This window comes from Chrysemys picta, chromosome 4 (assembly GCF_011386835.1).
Source record: "Chrysemys picta bellii isolate R12L10 chromosome 4, ASM1138683v2, whole genome shotgun sequence".
Lineage (NCBI taxonomy): Eukaryota > Metazoa > Chordata > Testudines > Emydidae > Chrysemys > Chrysemys picta.
The window spans coordinates 75,037,636-75,057,594 of record NC_088794.1 but is presented as its reverse complement, the minus strand read 5'-3'; the positions used below and the strand labels follow the sequence as shown (position 1 = coordinate 75,057,594).

General features: G+C 40.2%; 1 protein-coding gene across 3 annotated transcripts in view; it reads right to left on the bottom strand.

Annotated features, from left to right (window-relative positions):
• The window catches only part of PDHX (pyruvate dehydrogenase complex component X), a 127,212-nt gene that overhangs the window by 86,187 nt on the left and 21,066 nt on the right, over positions 1 to 19,959 (bottom strand). For all 3 annotated transcript variants that reach the window (XM_065592689.1, XM_065592688.1, XM_065592690.1), the window contains one exon: positions 17,258 to 17,358. In XM_065592689.1, coding sequence (XP_065448761.1) covers positions 17,258 to 17,358 — 101 coding nt within the window. The remainder of the gene's footprint in view (positions 1 to 17,257; positions 17,359 to 19,959) is intronic.

The window sequence follows — 19,959 nt, the reverse complement described above, 5'->3', positions numbered from 1 at the left end:
CTTGTGGCTTAAGGTTTCCCCCTCTTGAAACCCAAAGCAGATCTGAGATGAAGTAGGATCATGTCCCAGGGTTCTTATACATTTCCAGCAGCCTTTCTGCCTCAGAAAACAATAGGCCTAACTCTCCTTCTTCCAAACATCCTGGCAATTAGCACAGGGTAATTTATCCATTAAACAGTTCAGATACAGGTTACCACAACCATCAAAGAGACATATAGACAATAATACTATTTCACTCAAGTATCGTCATAAATGTTAATATTCCTTTTTTGATCTTTGAATTAAAACTATAGCAATAGACAAGACTTGTTTGCTTATATCACAAGCCCTGAGCAAACATCTACCCTTTTACCTCTAACAATGCAGACTTGCATTTCAAAGCTCTATTCATTTACATATCTTCCTAACCAGTCTAGGTTCGGCCATAGGTCAGGTCAGTCTGTGAGTTAATTAACTTTCCGGCCCTGTCACCTTTCAATGAGATATTATATTACACTCATAACGTCACAACAAGTAATGGCAAAAAAACTCTCTCTCTCTCTCTCAGTGCTCATTCTAAGTTACTACTGACCAGGAACTCTGAATGAATTAAAACATCAGTTTGAATCCAGTCTCAGTGTATCCTGAATGATCATTGTAACAAAACAAATTGGAAGAAAAAAGAATATTGTAAATGGACAATCAAACCCCCACAACAAAACACCCATATCCTTAACTCTGTGGTATTGTCACACTTCCCAAGGCATTTCACAAGCTGTGCTCTGATATTTGAGGTTTTGCATGCAATAATTTTAACATAAATCAGATGTTTGATGCTTAACATAAAACCCATTACAGGCAACATCCCGAAGCAAATACCACCCAGCACTCTGAAGAGCTTCTCTTAAACTTGTATATGATGAAAAAGTTAGTGCATTTTCCAAAACTTCTCTTAAACACCTTTTCTGTATTTCTTTCTTCATCTTTGCAGATTACAAAGGTTTACATTTGTAAGAATAAAATTTCTCCTTTGATAATCAGCCTCCATTTCCTAAATGATCACTCAAAACAGTACCATGGTGTATGTGTATACCACATACATTCTAATGAGGCATTAATAAACCCTAGAGGGGTAGAAGGATGAACAGATAGGAACATATGGTTTCTTAGGTTAGTTAGGGTCAAGTTATGGCCCAGCCTTATAGTGTTACCAATTCTCCTGGATTTTATAATTATTCTCACATTATTTCGTGTTTTTCTTAGAGTCACAGCTCCTGGAGATAAGTGATTATTGTGAGAATCTCAACTTTTTTTTTAAATATATAAATTTACAGCCCATATGGTTGCAAAGTTTAAAAATGTGAACCAAGTGCACCCTTAACAGCTTAAAAAGCAAATAAACACTTTGTAAACGTCTCATGATTTTAAAGTCAATCTCATGATTTTGAGGGGGCCTGATTGTTAAACATATTTGAGTTTGCCAGTACAGGAATAAGACCCCTATATGCAGAGAGGTTGGGGTGGGGAGCTGGAGGAAGAGAAGGGTACTATTTCCCTATGTGAGCATGAAGCCAGGGAGCGGGTGCAGCCTTAGCTCCAATCCACCTCACCCAAATGTGCCAGGAAGTACAGCTGATGGGGCATTTGGGAGAATGCTTTGAAATCTGCATTTAGGAATGTTGGAGCAAATTACTTTCCTCTGGATTCTCAGTCAGAATTCCCTACCAGGGTTGCTCCGGAGCAGCACAGCTATGAACACCCTTTACACTGGACTAGACCAGTAGTTTTCAACTTGTGGTCCATGGACCCTTGGGGGTCTACAGACTATGTCTAAGATTTTCAAAGTGGTACACACCTCCATTAGAAAAAAAATTGGGGGGGGGGGCACAAATGAAAAAAGGTTGAAAACGACTGGACTAGATGTAAAGGTATGATGGAAACTTAACTGAGGGGGAAACGTTATTGCAAAGTTTTACACAAGGACACATCACCTTAACTATTTCAGGAGAAATGGTATGAATGAGCAAATAGTAATGAACATTGAAACCAGCTCTTCATAACAGTTATTCATCCTTTTTTCTTTCCCATGCTCAGCTAATAAAAATTTTAGAGAAGAGAAATGCAGTTCTAATTTAAGAATGAGCTTTACTGTTGCAGTAGTCATCAACCTCAAATACCTCAGCTAAAACTTCACATATTTTTATTTTGTTCTGTTGTATTTTTAGCCTTCTGTTTTCTATACCATACTTGCTTCTGGTAACTACACATTGAAGTCAAGAGAAGAATCTGAAGCGTCACTTGAGAGAAACTTTCCCCACAGAAATCGAAGTTAATGAAGGTTAAATCTTTTCACAACAAACGATGAAAATCCAAGGAGCTTTAAGCAGGCAGCTCATGTTTACCTGACTTCCAATGAAGTGGTTGTGTCTTAATTTAAATCAAGACAGTGCAGCACTGTAGTTGGCCCAAATGCACAGATAAACGTTGCCCAATCTGTACAGGACACAAGTAAATTTGATCCAAAGTTGACTCTTCAGATACATTCTGTGAATTCATATCTAACAGGGAGCATTCTTATGAAGAAGTGGAAGTTAGGATACCTGGATTTTATTCCCAGTTCTGTGACTTGCTTACTTTGCGATTGTGGGCAAGTCATTCAATGTTTCTGTGCGTCAGCCGCTCCTGATAAAATAGGGCTGGTGATCCTCACTTTTGTAAAGCATTTGGATACTGTTGGATGAAAGATACCTGTGACAGCCCATAGAGACCCTTTGGGACCCACTGAAGTGCCCACAGGGTCATGGTTTCCCCACATCCTGGTTTCTTTACAGAACAGGCTATGCCTGATGGAGAGAACACACCTAGGACCCAGTAGAAAGTTCTCAAAGGGCAGCAAGCCGGACGCAATCATCAGAGAGCAGGTAAAGAAGTAGTCTCCTGCTCTAGGGAGAGACTCCAGTTACTGATGATCAGGAGGATTTCAGACCACATGTATTGTTTTCAGACTTGTTTCTTCTTCATGTCTTTTTTTTTTTTTTTTTGGAGTCAGAAACCCAAAAAGGCTCAGGCCTTTTGTTCAAAGAAGATTGTTAATGGATACTACATCATCTGAAAAGGTATCTCCTCCTAAACCTCCAGCACCTGAGTGATTAGGCCATGTGGTAACTTTGACTGGACTCTAAACCTTAGTGCACCAGCATAATTGGGCCCTACCAGTCTCCAGCCCAGATTCAGTTCGCAGATTGGAGGTCTCTATGATAGAGTTAAGGGATATAGTCCCACTTCAAGACTCTGCATTTTGGGGAGGTAAGAATAATAATTAAAAAAAAAAAAAAAAAAAAAAAACAGAATCAGAGATGAAAGTCAAGACAGACCTGGTCCCAGGTGTATGCATCCCAAAAGAAATACTTGTAAAATTACCTGAAGTCTGGGATCTAGCTAGACTCCATCAACCATCAGCCTTGGCCCATGAGGACAACATTTGTGGATAGACTTCCCTGAGTAGCAGTGGTTAATGGAACAATCAGTCACTCACAAGGCTGAAGCCACACAATATCTCTGCTCTAAGCAATGCAGGAATTTGCTTTATTAGATTACTAGAATTCCAAAGACTAAAGAGGTATGTCACATTGATAGCCATATCCAGATATGCACAGACACAGATCTTATGACCAGCTCAAGAATGATCCTGTGTTGGGCATCTGAAGAGAGTGAAAACCCTAGACCAACTGCAACACCATTTTTCATTAAACAGGGGCACAGAAAGAATGCCAATTTCTGCCTCTCCTGTCTGGGTTGTCAATGAGTAGCCCTCAAAGGGAAGCTTCAAGGAATCCTTAGTACTTGTATTCCTGGTAAACATCCCATTTCAATGAATGGGGAAACCCATAAGTGTACCCTGAGAGAAGAATGCAAGAGGACACCAGCACATTTTAGTGAGAGGCATAATACCCTATTACTATTTGGAGGCCATTCTGTTGCAGTCAATAAAATGCAGAAAGTGTGCCAGGTTTTCATCGGAGTTGTACTTACTCTTTTGTCTGTAAGGACCTTTGTAACTGTTATGCCCTACCTTGTGCAGGAGTTTCAGGACCGTCTCAAGGTAAAATTAGTATGCATACCTCTTCCAGAAAGGCTCAATGAAACCCCTCAATATATCAGGTGTGTAAATTTGTGGAGGTGGATGGAAAGGTTTGGGACAGGCTTCTTTCTTGCCTCCTCTTTGCAGTTCAAGAAGTCCCTCATGCTTTCATAGGATTCTCCCCTTTGAATTGTGACATGGGCAATAGAGCTGTGAAATTTTGGATCTTATTAGGGAGGTTGGGGAGAAACAACCCACTTGGATTCCAAACCCTTTTTTACATGTTACAACAGACACACTAGATATAATTTGCCCCGGCCCAATCCCGGTAGACTCAGGTTTAACAAGCTCCTGGTAAAATTACACAGCCTCTATGAGATAATCTGCAAAGTCAATATAACAGAGAGTAGGTGGTCTTTTAAGGAGAGTTGGAACCCACCCCACTTGTGACTAAAGATGCCTCCCGTGACAGTGAGGCTACAGAGGACTCCCTGCACTGCTGCGGGGCCAGTGACAACCAATCCCTACAGGCGCAAGGTGCGGGAAAGGCTGCAATGCTAGCTTATTCTGCCTCCTAGCAAAGCAGAAGAGAGAACCTCGGCACCCCCAGCTGGCGAGAGCAGGGCCATGACAGAGGGGCTGCAGAGAGGGTTTCCTGCATGGCCACGGGGCTGGTATCACCCAATCTCTGCAGGCATAAGGTGTAGAGAAAGCTACAGTCATGGCATAGCAGATCAGAGACCCCCCCCCCAGCCAGGACTGCAAGGAGGCAGAGGAGAACAAGCAGCCCTTGGCTGCTGCTGAATGGCTCCTGCTCTTCTTGTTCCCCAGCGTCTCCTCATGGCCCTGACCAGGGGTCTCTGTCCTGCTGTGCCAGGACCACAGCCTCTCCCGCACCTTGCGCATGCAAGGATTAGACATCACTGGCCCTGTGGCAGTGCAGGGAGCTCTCTGAAGCTCCACAGTCATGGGACGGAGAGAGCAAGTCTGTGACAGCGGGGCTGCAAAGGGCTCGCTGCGCAGCCACATGATGGGTGACACCTAATCTCTGCAGGTACACCACAGGGGAGGCTGCACTCCTGTTGACTGTTGTCAATCCATATTTGTTAGTCAATTTCAGTGTCTCAGCTGAAATCGACATTTACTGATCTCTATTGATTTAAACTGAACCCTAACAACCCTAGTTTTACAGGAGATCAGACTAGATGTGGTCCCCTATAGCCTTGGAATCTTATTAAACAAAGACAAATCTATTGAACACCTGAGGAAGTGCAAGACACAGCAGGGACAGATCAGAACCATGCTAAGACTAGACAAGATTGACAAGTCCCATTATTTTGGTTCCCAAACCTGATGGATCCGTATAATTCCTCAGGAAACTAAATGAAATTTCACAGTCCAATGCCTATCCCATGGCCCAGGTGGATGATCTCCTTGGCAAACTAGGGAAAGCCAACTATATAACAATGCTGGATTCAACAAAGGGGTGTTAGCAGATTCCTCTTAAGACAGAGTCTAAAGAAAAAACTGTCTTTGCTACTCCGATAAGGCTGTTTCAGTTCACTTCAATGCCTTTTGGATTGCACATGGCACTTGACACCTTCAGCAATTTATGTACCGCCTCCTCCAACCTCATTGTCAATATGCAGCTACGTACTTGGAAGATGTGGGCATTATTTGGGACTCAGGTTGGAGGTCACACCTCAGAGATGTTGCCTCAGCCATGCAATCACTGGAGAAGGCTGGCTTCTGTCAATCAAAAAAGTGCAGGTTTGGCATTAAGAGACTAAATATTTAGGGTACTTAGTATGGATCAGGAAAATCCAATCATTCAATATTATGGCAATCACCAGGAGGCAGTATCACAGAGAGGTTGGCTATTTCTGTTTATCTGAACATATAGGAATTAACTCTTGAAGTAGTGCTGGTTGCCAGACCTGATGTAGCTCTGTGCTCAGCATAGAACCACCAAAGTACATCATTCATGCCTTAATCTCGCTAATTTCTTAGGTGTCTCTTCCCTTCCGCACAAGCAAACAATGTGACATTGAGCTAAAGCATGACAGCAGCCACATTAAAGTTGCAACTGATACCGTAGTATAAAAATTGATGTGACCAAGTCAGTTTCTGATGAAATTTCCTTGTAGATGCACTGTAAGATTCAGGAGAAACAGAAGTGTGAGAGAAGTATTCCAAAGTGATGAGAAGAGCGTTAAGGACAGCAAAAGTATCAATCATCAATTACTAAAACAGAGATGACAAAAGGGACCAAAGAAATAAGTTTGATAATTTGTCCAACATTAATTTTAATGCTCAGCACAGAACAGGGTCTATGCAATTTATTAGAGTGGTTGTAAACTGAGCTGAAGGCTTAAAAACTCTAGGTTTTCAATGCTCACTTGATCAAGGTGCTATGAACTGGAACAATATAATAGCAATGTAAAACAATGTAATCTAAAGGAGGAAAATGGTTATATGAATGTGAATAGCTATTTTAAAACAAATACTGAAAATACTTTGTATTTTCAACTGAAATTATATGTTGTTGAACATTTCTGATCTGACAAACCTTACTGAGCAATCACACTACTGTTTCATTTACAGTTTAATTGTATCTTTCACATAATAAAACTAAGTCTTTCTATACTCCCACTTCTGCAACAAATGTTCCTTTGCTTATGGGGTATAAATAAGTGACTGCATTGACTATATTACTTCCCCACAGATCCCACACTTCATAGGAGACTAGAAGATTTTAAAAATTCAATGGGATTTCTTTCACAACAGAAGGTCCACCTGAAAAGTGATCTTGAGATAGGACAGTTACTAGGACAACACAATTTGACAATAAGAACATGGGAAGTTTCCCCCCGTCGCCACATTTAATCGTGGTTGGTACCATGATTCATCTTGCATAGATCTACTTTCAGCCAAGGGGTACTGAAAAGCCCAGGGGATTGATGGGTTATTGAGTCTTTCACCTCTAACACAGATTAGTAGCGGCTAAAAATTATCACCATTTGATGACTCTTTGGCAGCCTCTGACAAGTGAGAGGAAGGGCGAACTTGTGGCTAAGAAACTGGTCTGGAACTCACAAGAACGGAGTTCAGTCCCTGGCTGTGCCACAGATCTTCTGTGGGACTTCAGACAAAATCACTAACTCTGTGTGTGCTTGTAAAATACTTACCTTCCTCACAGTGGTGTTTTGGGGGAAAAGAGCTGAATGGACCATGAAAAGTCTTTTCACAACCCAGATGTGGTTTTTCACTATCAGGCTATAAGCAGAGTGCTGAGCAGTGTGGAGAGAAGTGTGCAATGCCACTGACTAGTGTCCTAGTTCTGTGGATAAACAATATGTAAAATTGTCAATCCTTTCACCAGCACTCCTTTCCACACACACTACAGGTTAAACAAAACAAACGTTCACAACCAAAATAGCTCCCTTACTTCAATGTGCATAACATAGGCCTATGAGACAGATATTTAAAATAGAGCATTGCTACATTTTCCTCAGAATAATAAATATTTCACCAGAAACTCTATTACTTAAGTCTCAATTAAATGCTAAATTTGGAAGTCTCATTACTGGAAGATTACATTTCTATAAAAACAACAAGGAGTCCAGTGGCACCTTAAAGACTAACAGATTTATTTGGGCATAAGCTTTCGTGGGGAAAAACCTCACTTCTTCAGATCTGTTAGTCTTTAAGGTGCCACCGGACTCCTTGTTGTTTTTGTGGATACAGACTAATACAGCTACCCCCTGATACTTGACCCCATTTTTATAAAGTAACATTTACAAAGCAATGTTTGACATTAATTTATGTGAAACTGTAAAAAGAGTCGCATTTCATTTTTCAAGATTAACTCTATTCAGTTGTTGGAGTTTATGATATAAGCACTCATGCTTCTGAGCCCTCTGAGCGACATAAGTTACACCTACAAAAGCACTGGTGTGGACTGGGCTATGCTGGCAGAAGATGTTCTCCCGCTGACATCGCTACCAGCATTCGTTGAAGGTGGTTGAATTATGTCAGCAGGAGAACTCTCTCCATCGGTACAGTGTGGCTACACAAGCGGTCTTACAGCCACACAGCTGCATCAGTACACCTGTGCCACTGTAAGCTCGCTAGTGTACAATTCTGTGCAGACTTCAGGAGACTGAATGAAATTTCACTGTCCAACTCCTACTCCATACCCCCGGTGAATGATCTCCCTATAGCAAGCTAGGGAAAGCCAATTATATAATAATGCTGGAAACAAACTTTTAAAAATACCAAATTCCATTTTCTCTACTGATGCTTTTTGGGTTTGTTTTGTATTTCAGTCATCTTGCACAAGGAAACTAGACTTGTCAGTTTCACTTTCTCAGTCCATGCATTAGTTTAATGCTGCAATATTTGGGTTGCATAAATCACAAGGGAATGTTTACATCAACTATCAAAAATCTGTTTCCATTTAATCTTTTTTAAACCAGACATTTCTATTAATCTCAGGTTTTGCAAAAACAGTTTGAAGAACAAACAACAATACACTTTGGTGTTTAACCTACCTGATCTCGCTTTAAACAATTTTATAAAATTCAAAACTGACCATTTTGAAGGATGATTTGCTTTTACCAAAAATAACCCATGAGAAATATTATTTTTACCATGTAAGAGTCTCATAAGAGGTATAAGAGCCTGATCCAAAGCCTATTTAAGTCAATGTGGAGGCTCCAATTGACTTCAGTGGACCGTCAAACCAAGCCCTTTGTGAGAAAACTGTGAAATGAATTCATATCAATCATATAGGAACTTATATAAACAGCTGATGGCTATGATATACAACATTACTTTACACCAAACGGATTCAAAAGAGCCTCTCAGGGATTTCTATTAATTCACCTTATATGCAGCATCCTAGTGAGGTAAATGTTGCGCCCATTTTCAAAGATGAAACAGAGTAAGGTTGGTCATGTAAGAAAGTCAGCTCTTGGGACAAAGAATGTTTTTCTATTAATCTTGTGATATGGCACAGTTCTGGGTGCAACACCTAACAGCTGTAGAGACAGATACGAACAGTCCTGACGCCTCCTGTTCAACGACTGGACAGAATTCCCTATTCAAGATTAGTCTACCAAATGGCACTAGAAAGCAAATATCATTTAAAATAGGTTTTAAAGTGTTATAAATATCGCTCCGTACTTCCCCCCCCACACACACACACACACACACACTATGCATACAATGTGCAAGCCCAAAGCCCAACAAGTGAGAGCAATTCTCACCTTAGAGGAAGCATGAGTACTTGCTACCAACACTGCTGAAATTGGTCTATTGATTTTTTTCACCTTTCCTGTGGCATTAAGCCTGGATGAATAGCTGTTTTTGACCTATTGACAGTGTTAGCAATTCAAAATACATTACCAAGCAACTGAGTGAAAAATACTATCAATTCTAGGAGACATTTATAACCAGAGGATGCAGGGTTAGAGCCAGAGGTGTTTAGAAAGCAGCTTCAAGCACACAGTGAAATATAAATGTAACTAAACAGGCAGGATATTTACTACGTCTTATTATGTCATGATAATTAACCAACTAGTAAAAGAACCTAATATATTTGCCTTCTGATACCAACAACATTTTGGGGTTCCACTGTCCCATTTTTAGTAGGCAGGTAACTGTGCTTTTACTGTGGGATGGACCCGAGGTGTGAAACTAACACAGCAATCTCAGTTACGCTTTGCATGTTTACAGAGCTCTTCACGCATATATCTCAAAGCACTTCACAAAAGTGGATAAACGTAATTATCCCCATTTTAAAGAGAGAAAGTGAGGCATTAAGAGACACATAGCAAGACCAACCTTGGTTCAATATTTATAGCAATTTTATCTTTACTCCTAGACTCTCAGATTGCGTTAGCTGCAAAGAAACTACACTCCATGCCTGGTTGTCCATGTTTTGGGGACTTTTTGGTTTGCACTTCGCTCCAGCTAATCCCAAGTGCAGTTCCCTGCCTCTGGAACGTACTACGTGGTTGAGACATTCATGCCCGTGCTCTGCAGCTTCCTGCACCAAATGAAGTTCCAGGTACTGGCCATTATACATAAAACCATAAAGTGGCCTAAGCACAACTCTCGGCCTTTGACTTGCCTTCTGACCTATGCTTGTCTGGAATGCTGGAACTCACCATTCTAGAGATAAAGTTCACAGTAGCCAGGTACAGGCCTCTCTCAGTAGCAGGTCTAGGCATGTGGCAATCACGCCTGCGGCAGACATGCTTAGCACAAACAGCTATTTCTAAATGTGGCTCTGAAAGCTTTATTTCTTTGCAGTCTTTCAGCTGGCTGACCTATGAAATGGTGGGCCTATAGATGATCCTTCCGTCCTGTTTCAAAAGCCTTGAACTGTGGAGGATTGTGGTGGTTTTGCTCTTCCTTTAAAGTATGTTAGTAACATGAGTTAAAGCCATGTAAAAAAGTTTCCATATACCACACTATAGGTACCTGGTATTGCAAATACATACAAAAGTTACTTTTCCTCCTTTTTATTTATGTCAGATCATCTCTAAAATTGTGAAGAGTTTTTTATCATTCTTCTATTGCATGTATCTTTAAAATACAGTAATGCATTTTAACTCCTGTTGTATTTCAGCCTGAGTGCCTTGATGAGAAGACAGTTTAAAAATTATGACGTTTTAAAAAGTCAGCAGAAGTTTTAAATTTTGTACTTAATATCTGTACATGCAAACAGTTCAGCAACATCTTCAAGCATTTTCTAGATAGGTTATTTGGAACCAAAGTGTAAACTCTGGTTTTGGATCTGGACTTAAATAACTTTTAATACTTGAAATTCAAGCAGTATACAAATATATATCCCCACATCCAAAAAAAAAAAAACACCACCCTAAGAGCATTTCAGTGAGATGATGCGTAGAACAGTTTCAAATAACCCACAAGAATAAAAGAATAATTGCTGCAGCGTTAAGAGCTTGCAAAACTCATTTATTAATTAAACAACAATGATTAGTAAATGTGAGTAGTGTTTTAAAGCCTAATATTTCTTAATCAAGGGTACTAGTACTATTAATTATTATTCTGAATTAATTCAGAATCTATAGCTAAGGCAGCATATGTTACTTATACCTGAATTCATGCTTTACTCATAGGTAGCATTAGCATACTTAAAAGGTTCAACTAGGAAAGGCTAATGTGTCACTTCCATCAATATTTCATGCAGCATTACAACTAAGTGAAGTGCTTTCCAATCCCTTGGGGACAGGGGGAAAGAGAGAAATCACAATGAGCTCAAGACAACCGAAGAGGAGCATGGAGAACAGCATATCTACCTACTATAGTAGATGGGTGTGAGTTAACAGATTCATTCTCATCACAGTTCACTGTTTAAAAACCTCAAAGAAGTTTAAAAAAAGTCTCAAGTGAGCTGCAATACATTCCTTTCACTTTCCAGATAAATATGAACTCTGGTTCCATTTAACTCCTGAAGTAAGATAATATGGAAGAGGGAAGGGAAGAGAGCAGTAAATACAAATGCTTAGATCTGACTTCAAAACATTTCTCTTCCACACATGTCAGCTTTGAAATCTGTTCACCCATCTATGACCACAAATTATCAGTGACTCTAAACTGGAAGCTGAACATCACTGATGTGACATGCATACAATACTTCTACTTTAATGATAATTTAATGTGCAATACGGGTACCATTTATAATGGCTGTTTTAAATACTGCCTTAGAATAAGATATGCTGTCAGAAGGCTTTATTTATTTATTTTAAACATGAAGGTTTGCGATAGCTTCTACCTATTGGTGCTTGTTCATCCTCCAACCATCCTCCTCCCAGCTCTTGTTTATCGTTAGAAAAAACTGAGAATGGTAAGACATACAGTACTTATCCTATGGATTTTATATATTAAAACAATTTGCAGCTATTCAGTTTGGCACCAGCCTACAACACCCCTTTGGCAATAAGAAAAATAAATACATCTATTCTGAAAGGGAAAAAAAGTGACCCGGGTAACTACAGGCCTGTCAGTTTAACATCTGTAGTGTGCAAAGTCCTGGAGAAAATTCTGAAGGAGAAAGTAGTTAAGGACCTTGAGGTCTATGGCAATTGCGACAAATTACAACATGGTTTTACCAAAGGCAGATCGTGCAAAACCAATCTGCTCTCCTTCTTTGAGAAAGTAACAGACTTATTAGATAAGGGAAATGCGGTGGACCTAATATACCTCGATTTCAGTAAAGCGTTTGATACTGTACCGCACGAGCAATTATTGGTTAAATTGGAAAAGATGGGGATCGATATGAAAATCCAGAGGTCGATAAGGAACTGGTTAATGGGGAGACTGCAGCGGGTCGTATTGAAAGGTGAACTGTCAGGTTGGAGGGAGGTCACCAGTGGAGTTCTTCAAGGTTCGGTTTTGGGACCAATTTTATTTAATCTATTTATTACTGACCTCGGAACCAATTGTATGAGTGGGCTGATAAAGTTTGCGGATGACACAAAGTTGGGAGGTATTGCCAATTCGGAGGAGGATCGGGATATTCTGCAGGGAGACTTGAATTACCTTGTAAATTGGAGTAACAGAAATAGGATGAAATTTAATAGTGAAAAGTGTAAGGTGATGCATTTAGGGATGACTAACAACAATTTTAGTTACAAGCTGGGGACGCATCAGTTAGAAGTAACGGAGGAGGAGAAAGACCTCGGAGTCCTGGTAGACCGCAGGATGACTATGAGTCGACAATGTGACGTGGTGGTGAAAAAAGCCAATGCGGTCTTGGGATGCATTAGGCGAGGTATATCTAGTAGGGATAAGGAGGTGCTGCTTCCGTTGTACCAGGCACTGGTGAGACCTCATTTGGAGTACTGTGTGCAGTTCTGGTCTCCCATGTTTAAAAAAGATGAACTCAAACTGGAACGGGTACAGAGAAGGGCTACTAGGATGATCAGAGGAATGTAAAACCTGTCGTATGAAAGGAGACTCGAGGAGCTCGGGTTGTTTAGCCTAACCAAACGAAGGCTGAGGGGGGATATGATTGCTCTCTCTAAATATATCAGAGGAATAAATACCAGGGAGGGAGAGGAATTATTTCAGCTCAGTACTAATGTGGACACGAGAACAAATGGATATAAACTGACCATGGGGAGGTTTAGGCTTGAAATTAGACAAAGGTTTCTGACCGTCAGAGGGGTGAAATATTGGAACAGCCTTCCGAGGGAAACGGTGGGGGCGAAGGACCTGTCTGGTTTTAAGATTAAGCTAGATAAGTTTATGGAGGGAATGGTTTAATGGGATAACATGATTTTAGTCAGATGAACAGCGTGCCATCGCTGGTAAATAGTATCAATGGCCAATGAGGGTCTGGCTGGAGAATCTTGCCTACATGCTCAGGGTTCTCCTGATCGCCATATTTGGGGTCAGGAAGGAATTTTCCTCCAGGGTAGATTGGCAGAGGCCCTGGAGGTTTTTCGCCTTCCTCCGCAGCATGGGGCAGGGGTCGCTAGCTGGAGGATTCTCTGCTACCTGAAGTCTCTAAACCACAGGATTTGGGGACTTCAACAGCAGAGTCAAGGGAAAGGGTTGGGACGGCTTTGTGGCCTGCATCATGCGGGAGGTCAGACTAGATGATCATAATGGTCCCTTCTGACCTTAAAGTCTATGAGTCTGTCATCATTATAATTATGTGATGAACATGTAACACACACACAACCACTAACAAACACACCTGTACCTAGTAAAAGAACTTCCTGTTCCCAGAGAGATAACTTAGGTGATTATAAAATTTAGAGATAGAAAATACCTATCTTTTTAACTACACTGGAAACCAGCTACAAGTTGTAAGGAATAACTCCACCCCAGTAGCTCAGTTAGGTACTAAGCAGATTCCTACTTAACCAACCGTGGCTTGAAGGTGCTGCAAGAAAGGCAAACTCCTCCCTGGTCCTCTGCCAACTGGCCCATGGGAGAAAAAATTCCTTCCTGATCCCCTAAACAGGCAATTGGCTAGACCTGCAGCTGGCCTCCCATTCATACTTTGGGTGGATAAGATGGGTTGCTGGATCGGAGCCCAAAGAGACTGGGGAATGCTGGCCAATCAGCACCCCTCTCCCTCAGCTGGCCAGAGACTCCCAGGGGGGAGAAGCTACCTATTGTCCCTGAGCGAGTGTCTCCCTCCCTTGCAACTGGGTCTGTCCCATTTTTGCCACTGGCCTCATTAAGTTTCCCCACCATTGATGCAGTTGGGTGGCATTTTTCTCATGCCTCCCAACAGCGACTGAAAAAGAAAATATTTTTTCCAATACTTCCCCTACAGCATTTTCAATCCTTCGTTTTAAAAATGTTTCTATAGGGAATGGTATTAAATGTGTACGAATGCTACACTATCCACACAAAGTTTGGTTTGATCTGACTTAATAGGACAGTGATTAGAGGCAGCTCAGTGAGAGCAGTGGAGTCACCCATTATAGGTGGAGCCCAGGCTTGCAGTGGCTCATAAAATGAAGGTAGCTGGGAGACTAAGGGAGTCAGCCAGAGAGTATTCTTGGGCAATTCTGTCTTATTACTATTGATCAAACTTTGGGGGGAGAGGGAGGAGGGCAAAAGAGGAGCACTTTCTGTGCTGGAATGTGGCACTGAGTTTGGTAGGACTCTGGGCTGGTTGCTTTGTTTTGAAATATAGGCTAGGTTGCTGACTGAAAACCTACACATTTAGTTACACCATTATTAATATTTTAATAGACAAATAAGAACCCTAAATACATTATTAAAGTATGTACTCAATCACAGTTATTTTTGTTAAGAAAACAGTGTATAAATGAGTCTCTAATTGTTGGAAACACACCTTGCTTATTTAATCTTAATTCTGTATTTTTTTGGTGAAGAAATTGACCTGTTTGTGCATACCTCTTACTACTATGTGCCAGTGAGAATTTGCATTGAGGTCAGGATGGTATGGCTGAGTGGTCTATGCATTATGAGTGAAATCCTGGCCTGGAACAGCTCAGTGCTTCATTGTCCTTAGACAAGTTTCAGACTGTGCAGTGCACCCCTGGTTGTTCACTTGGTTACCACCCTCCAGCCCAGATGTGGATGCAGTTCTGTGGTACTAGTATAACTGTTAAGCACTTTGGGATTCTTTATGTTAAAAAGAAATAAGTGCATGCAAAATATTTATTACTGCTTAATATAATACAAACATTAGTAGATCAAATAGGAGCATTCAGTATAGAATCAGGTTTCTGTATGGCAAATCTGACTCAAGAGATGACGTGAATAAGTGTGAAGAAAGACCACCCCAAGTCACATGCCCAGCTCACCTCAAACATTCCTGTGACAAAAAAAACCACCGAATGAATTAAAAGAGATGAAGTCTTAGCTGACTGGCTTTAAGAACTGTTTAGACCATTGGCAAATTCACCATCCTTTTGGTGAAGCCACTAGAAGATTAATCTCTCCAATATAATGCTGTTTCCCCTTCACTGTCCCTCTTTTCATGGTGTTACATACATTCTATCCACCTTTCTAGTCCTTGTTCCAAAACACAGACTTGGCAGTGCATGCCCACCTTTAGAAAAAAACAAAATGAATGTATCAGAAACAGAGGCTAGGAATTGAGGGTCCATTTCAGTGCCCTCTGAAGTCATTGATCCTTCCATTGTCCTCACTGGATCAAGCCTTATGATAGGAAAGATGAGTTTGAAGAATTAGAGTGGAATTCAGCCTAAATTAGTGGTCTTGGAACAGCTGACTATACTCAGCCACATGAAACATGGACACATTCCATCTCCAGACAATCAAAGCTTCTTCTGTATTCCAAAACACCTAAGTCAGAATAAAGTTGTCAAAACTGAAGTTTTACTCACAGTCATCCCAAAAACAACTCAGAAGGAGAAAGCATTTGGCGATTTCTTCAGCACCTTACATAACAAATACAGGACTCTCAACTGCATTGTGAATCCAGATTCTTACCACGAGAATCAGTTATCTACATGTTGAATACCAATGATGTGTTCTTAGTAACCATGTGACATCAGATTTATTTATTAATTGTTTATATTACAGAAGGACCCAGTCATGATCAGGACCCCATTCTGTACAAATGTGGTTATTGGTCCAAAAAGTTCATAATCTAGAGTTTAACACTACAGAGCTAAGTGAAGATGGGGAGAGAGAAAATTAATAAATATCAAAGATGATGATGTAATTAGGATCATGGTCCTAAAAACTTATAACAAAAGGGAAGAGCTGAACTTCTAAAGTGCAAAACCAGAACGTGATCACCATTATATAAAACCTGTAATTAAGTAAAATGGAGAATGTGATTACTATTATTAATGCTTTACGTTTTGGCAGCATTTATAGGCCCTAGTGAGAATCTAGACCCCATTGTCCTAGACGCTGTATGGACTTATAAGAGGATACTGTTCCTTCCCCAAATTGTTTAAAATCCATCTGGCAAACTGATCTGCATGGGCAGGCTCCCAGACCTGCTCAAAGCCCTATTGTTGCTTACAATCAGACTGCACAACAAGGAACTGAAAAGACCGCTCCCCCCACCCCCCCCACACACACGATATCCTTTCCCCCATCCCTCCCCCTCCAAACAGGCAGAGCAATCAGGGTGATGGTAGGTACTCTACATTAATTCCAATTATTTCCTACCTTTGGCTATTCCAATATTCCCTTATTTTTTCTAAACTCGTGCAGATTTTCTATTTTTAAAATAGATTTTAGGAATATAGGAATTGCTATGCTGGATCAGACCCATGGGCCATCTAGTCGAATATCTTGTCTCCAACAGTGACCCCCCCACCCCCCACCAGATGCTTCAGCAGGTAGATAGTGAAAAATTAATTAGGTGTTATTCCTAAATTCTAATTAACTAACACTAAGAATAAAATTTAAATATTTTATGGAAGCGAGTCATAAGGCAACACAATGTATAAAGCCATAGGTTATCCTCATAGATAAAAATTACACTTATCTATAACTTTAATAGTTCAGCTCTTGTACATTTACAAATATAAAAGCTATTCCATAAAAGAGTGTGTTGGTGTCTTATTCTGAAAATGAGGTGACAGGAAATACAGACTGAAGTCCATATTAAAGTAATTTTTGAACTAACATGAGAGATGACCTCAACCCATCACAAACGACCTCAACCCCACTAAAGAAAGTTAATCCTACCATTATTTTAGCCAATATGCCATCATCACTTGACTCCATGGTTACCACTGCTTTGTCTGTTTCGATTTCACATAATGCATCTCCTACATTTACAGTTTCACCTGCAAAACAAGACATGATTTTAAAATACTGTAGAATAACTTCCTTTCAGAATTACTTAACTCTTGTTAAAATGGAGACATACTGAAATGTCCTTTGAAGCATGCATCTGGCTACCAGTTTTCCAGTATTGTAAGGATGGTTAAAAATGCAGTAAATAATATTGTACTTAGACTTCTGAATAAAAAGCATTGCTCTTTTGTAAAGTGTTAATGTCACTAATTACCCATGTTTGCGGTAAGTATTCAGATAGACAGAACAAAGAAGTAACTTGCCTTAGGTCACAATCAGTCAGGAGCACAGTCAAGAAGGCAACCCTGAAATCTTATGTCCAGCCTTTGGCAGTAACTGCTAGCCATTGAGAAAATGGTGATGTAAGTATCTCTTAGTATAATACTGGTAAGCAGCATTGTCTTAAAATTTTTATATATATATAAGACAACATTGTATGTCTTTATATACACAAGCAAGTGATAGATATACAGAGAGAGAGAGAAAGAGAGGCAAGTGTTATTTTGAATTTAAAGCAAAGAGTTAAAAATGAAACTGTCCTCTGGGATGGACTCCACTCATCATTACAGATATACAAATAAAACTTCAAGAAATAAAAAATATTCAGATGGCAAGTTTGTCAGTTTGTTTTCTCTCAGACTGTTATAAAATCCTGAACAAGCAAGACCTTTTAGAAATATACATCTTTTGTGAAATGAAAATATGTATGTGTTTTAGAAGTGGATCTGCAAGAACTATACAAATCTACTGATTGGATAAAGTTATATTATGGTTTTCCTCTCCTTTTAAGCACATACATGTCTGCTATTGCATGATAACAGCCCTATGAGCCTGGATTGTTCTGACAGATGAATAATGACTGGATACCTGCCATTAAATGAAATTACAGTGGGAAACCTGGAGAGGATCCAGAATGTTTTGGCCTTAAAGCAGATAAAATATGCTTTTCTTTACACAGCACTGGAGAAAAAGTTCAATTATGTATCAGGTTTGTAGGTACTGTATTTTTAATTAAAATGCAAAAAACACAGGCTTTAACACTTTCTGCAGCACAGTAAATGAAGTGACGCTATTATATCTCTAATTTTAATTTCCACTTGCTCTCTGAAGTGCTTAAACCACAGAAAAATTACTTTGCCATCTACGATTTCTGCTTGTGTATGTGACATGTGCAGATCTTTGTCCTGATTATTTCTTGTATTGTGACTACTTGAAAAGGGATAGGGGAAAACAGAAAGAAAACACTGCTATATGGTTTGGATGACCTTTGCAGTTAGAAATCAGCAGCTATATTCAAGCCTCAACTAAATAAAATACTTCCCTGAGGTTCCACTGTGGGAACTCTAAGGGGAGAAAAGATGGCCAATTTCTTTGTCCACTCAAATATATACAAGGAACTTAGCACTTCATTATTTCATTTAAAAAAAATATATATCTACATTATGACACATTAAATTGCAACAGAAATTAGGAACTGAATGGCTCCTGGAGGGCTACTAAGCCTTTCAACTCTAATTCACAGTGGTTTAGTTCTGTTAGATGGTTATTTCATGTGGTTTGTTATAACTTATACTACCTTAGACAGCTAGCTAGGTATTTACTAAATAAAACGGACTCGTTCCTTAGCTGTGCCAATTCTGTGCCCAGCACAGTTGAGGGGGCAAGTGACATCTTTATGCTTCCTCTCATTAGACTACAGCCGGTTGGTGGCCTACTCCAGGCCCTGAGGCCACTTACAGCAGCCTTAGAGCAGTTTTGTGTTTAAATTTTACCTTACAGCAATAGCCTCAGCAGTACAGGATTGCCAAAGCACAACAGCGCTCCAGCAGTGTCCCCACCCTCTCAATGTGTCTCTTACCCTGGGGACCCAAAGCCTTCCAAGATGCTTAGGGATTCCCCTGCACTGGGGACTCTCTGGGAAACTGGTAACGCTAACTTTTTCTGCCTCTGGGCCCCACCATAACAGCAGCCAGTGGCAGAGGATTTGACGTGATAACTATTTTTAGAAGTATGTTGCAATATAGCCTTTAGAAATCCCTGTCACTGGTTCAGTAACTCAGTTCAATGAATGGGAGTGTGATACCTCTCAGTGGGGGCTGCCAAATTCATGATACATCCTAGCAGGTGCCCAATTTGATGCCAAGTACAACTCAAAAGATCAGCTTTCTGACTGGAAAGAATTGGAAAGCAGAGAGCTTTGCTGAAAATTCTGATTCCCAATGCTTTCTAATGGAAAAGCTGGTACTTGGTATCATAAAATTGTTCCGATGGCTACTCTGTGTGAATAGTTATGTTCATTATAATTATTCAGACACTTTGAAAACCCTTGTTTTCAGTGGTTAGCTCCTTATTTTAGAGCAGTGGTTCCCAAACTGGGGTTTGTGAACCCCGGTGATAGGGGGTTCTTGGGAAAAAATTCCCTAATGGCGGACAGAGCTGTCCATGGGGACTTCCAAGAGCTAAGCAGATCAAAGCAAGCATATCTATATCACTGAGGAGATTTAAACGTCAAGACTCCTTATACAAAATAGGAAGGGAGGTGGATATTTTTTTGCTGTTTTTAAAATTAAACAGGCTACTAGTGATGTTTT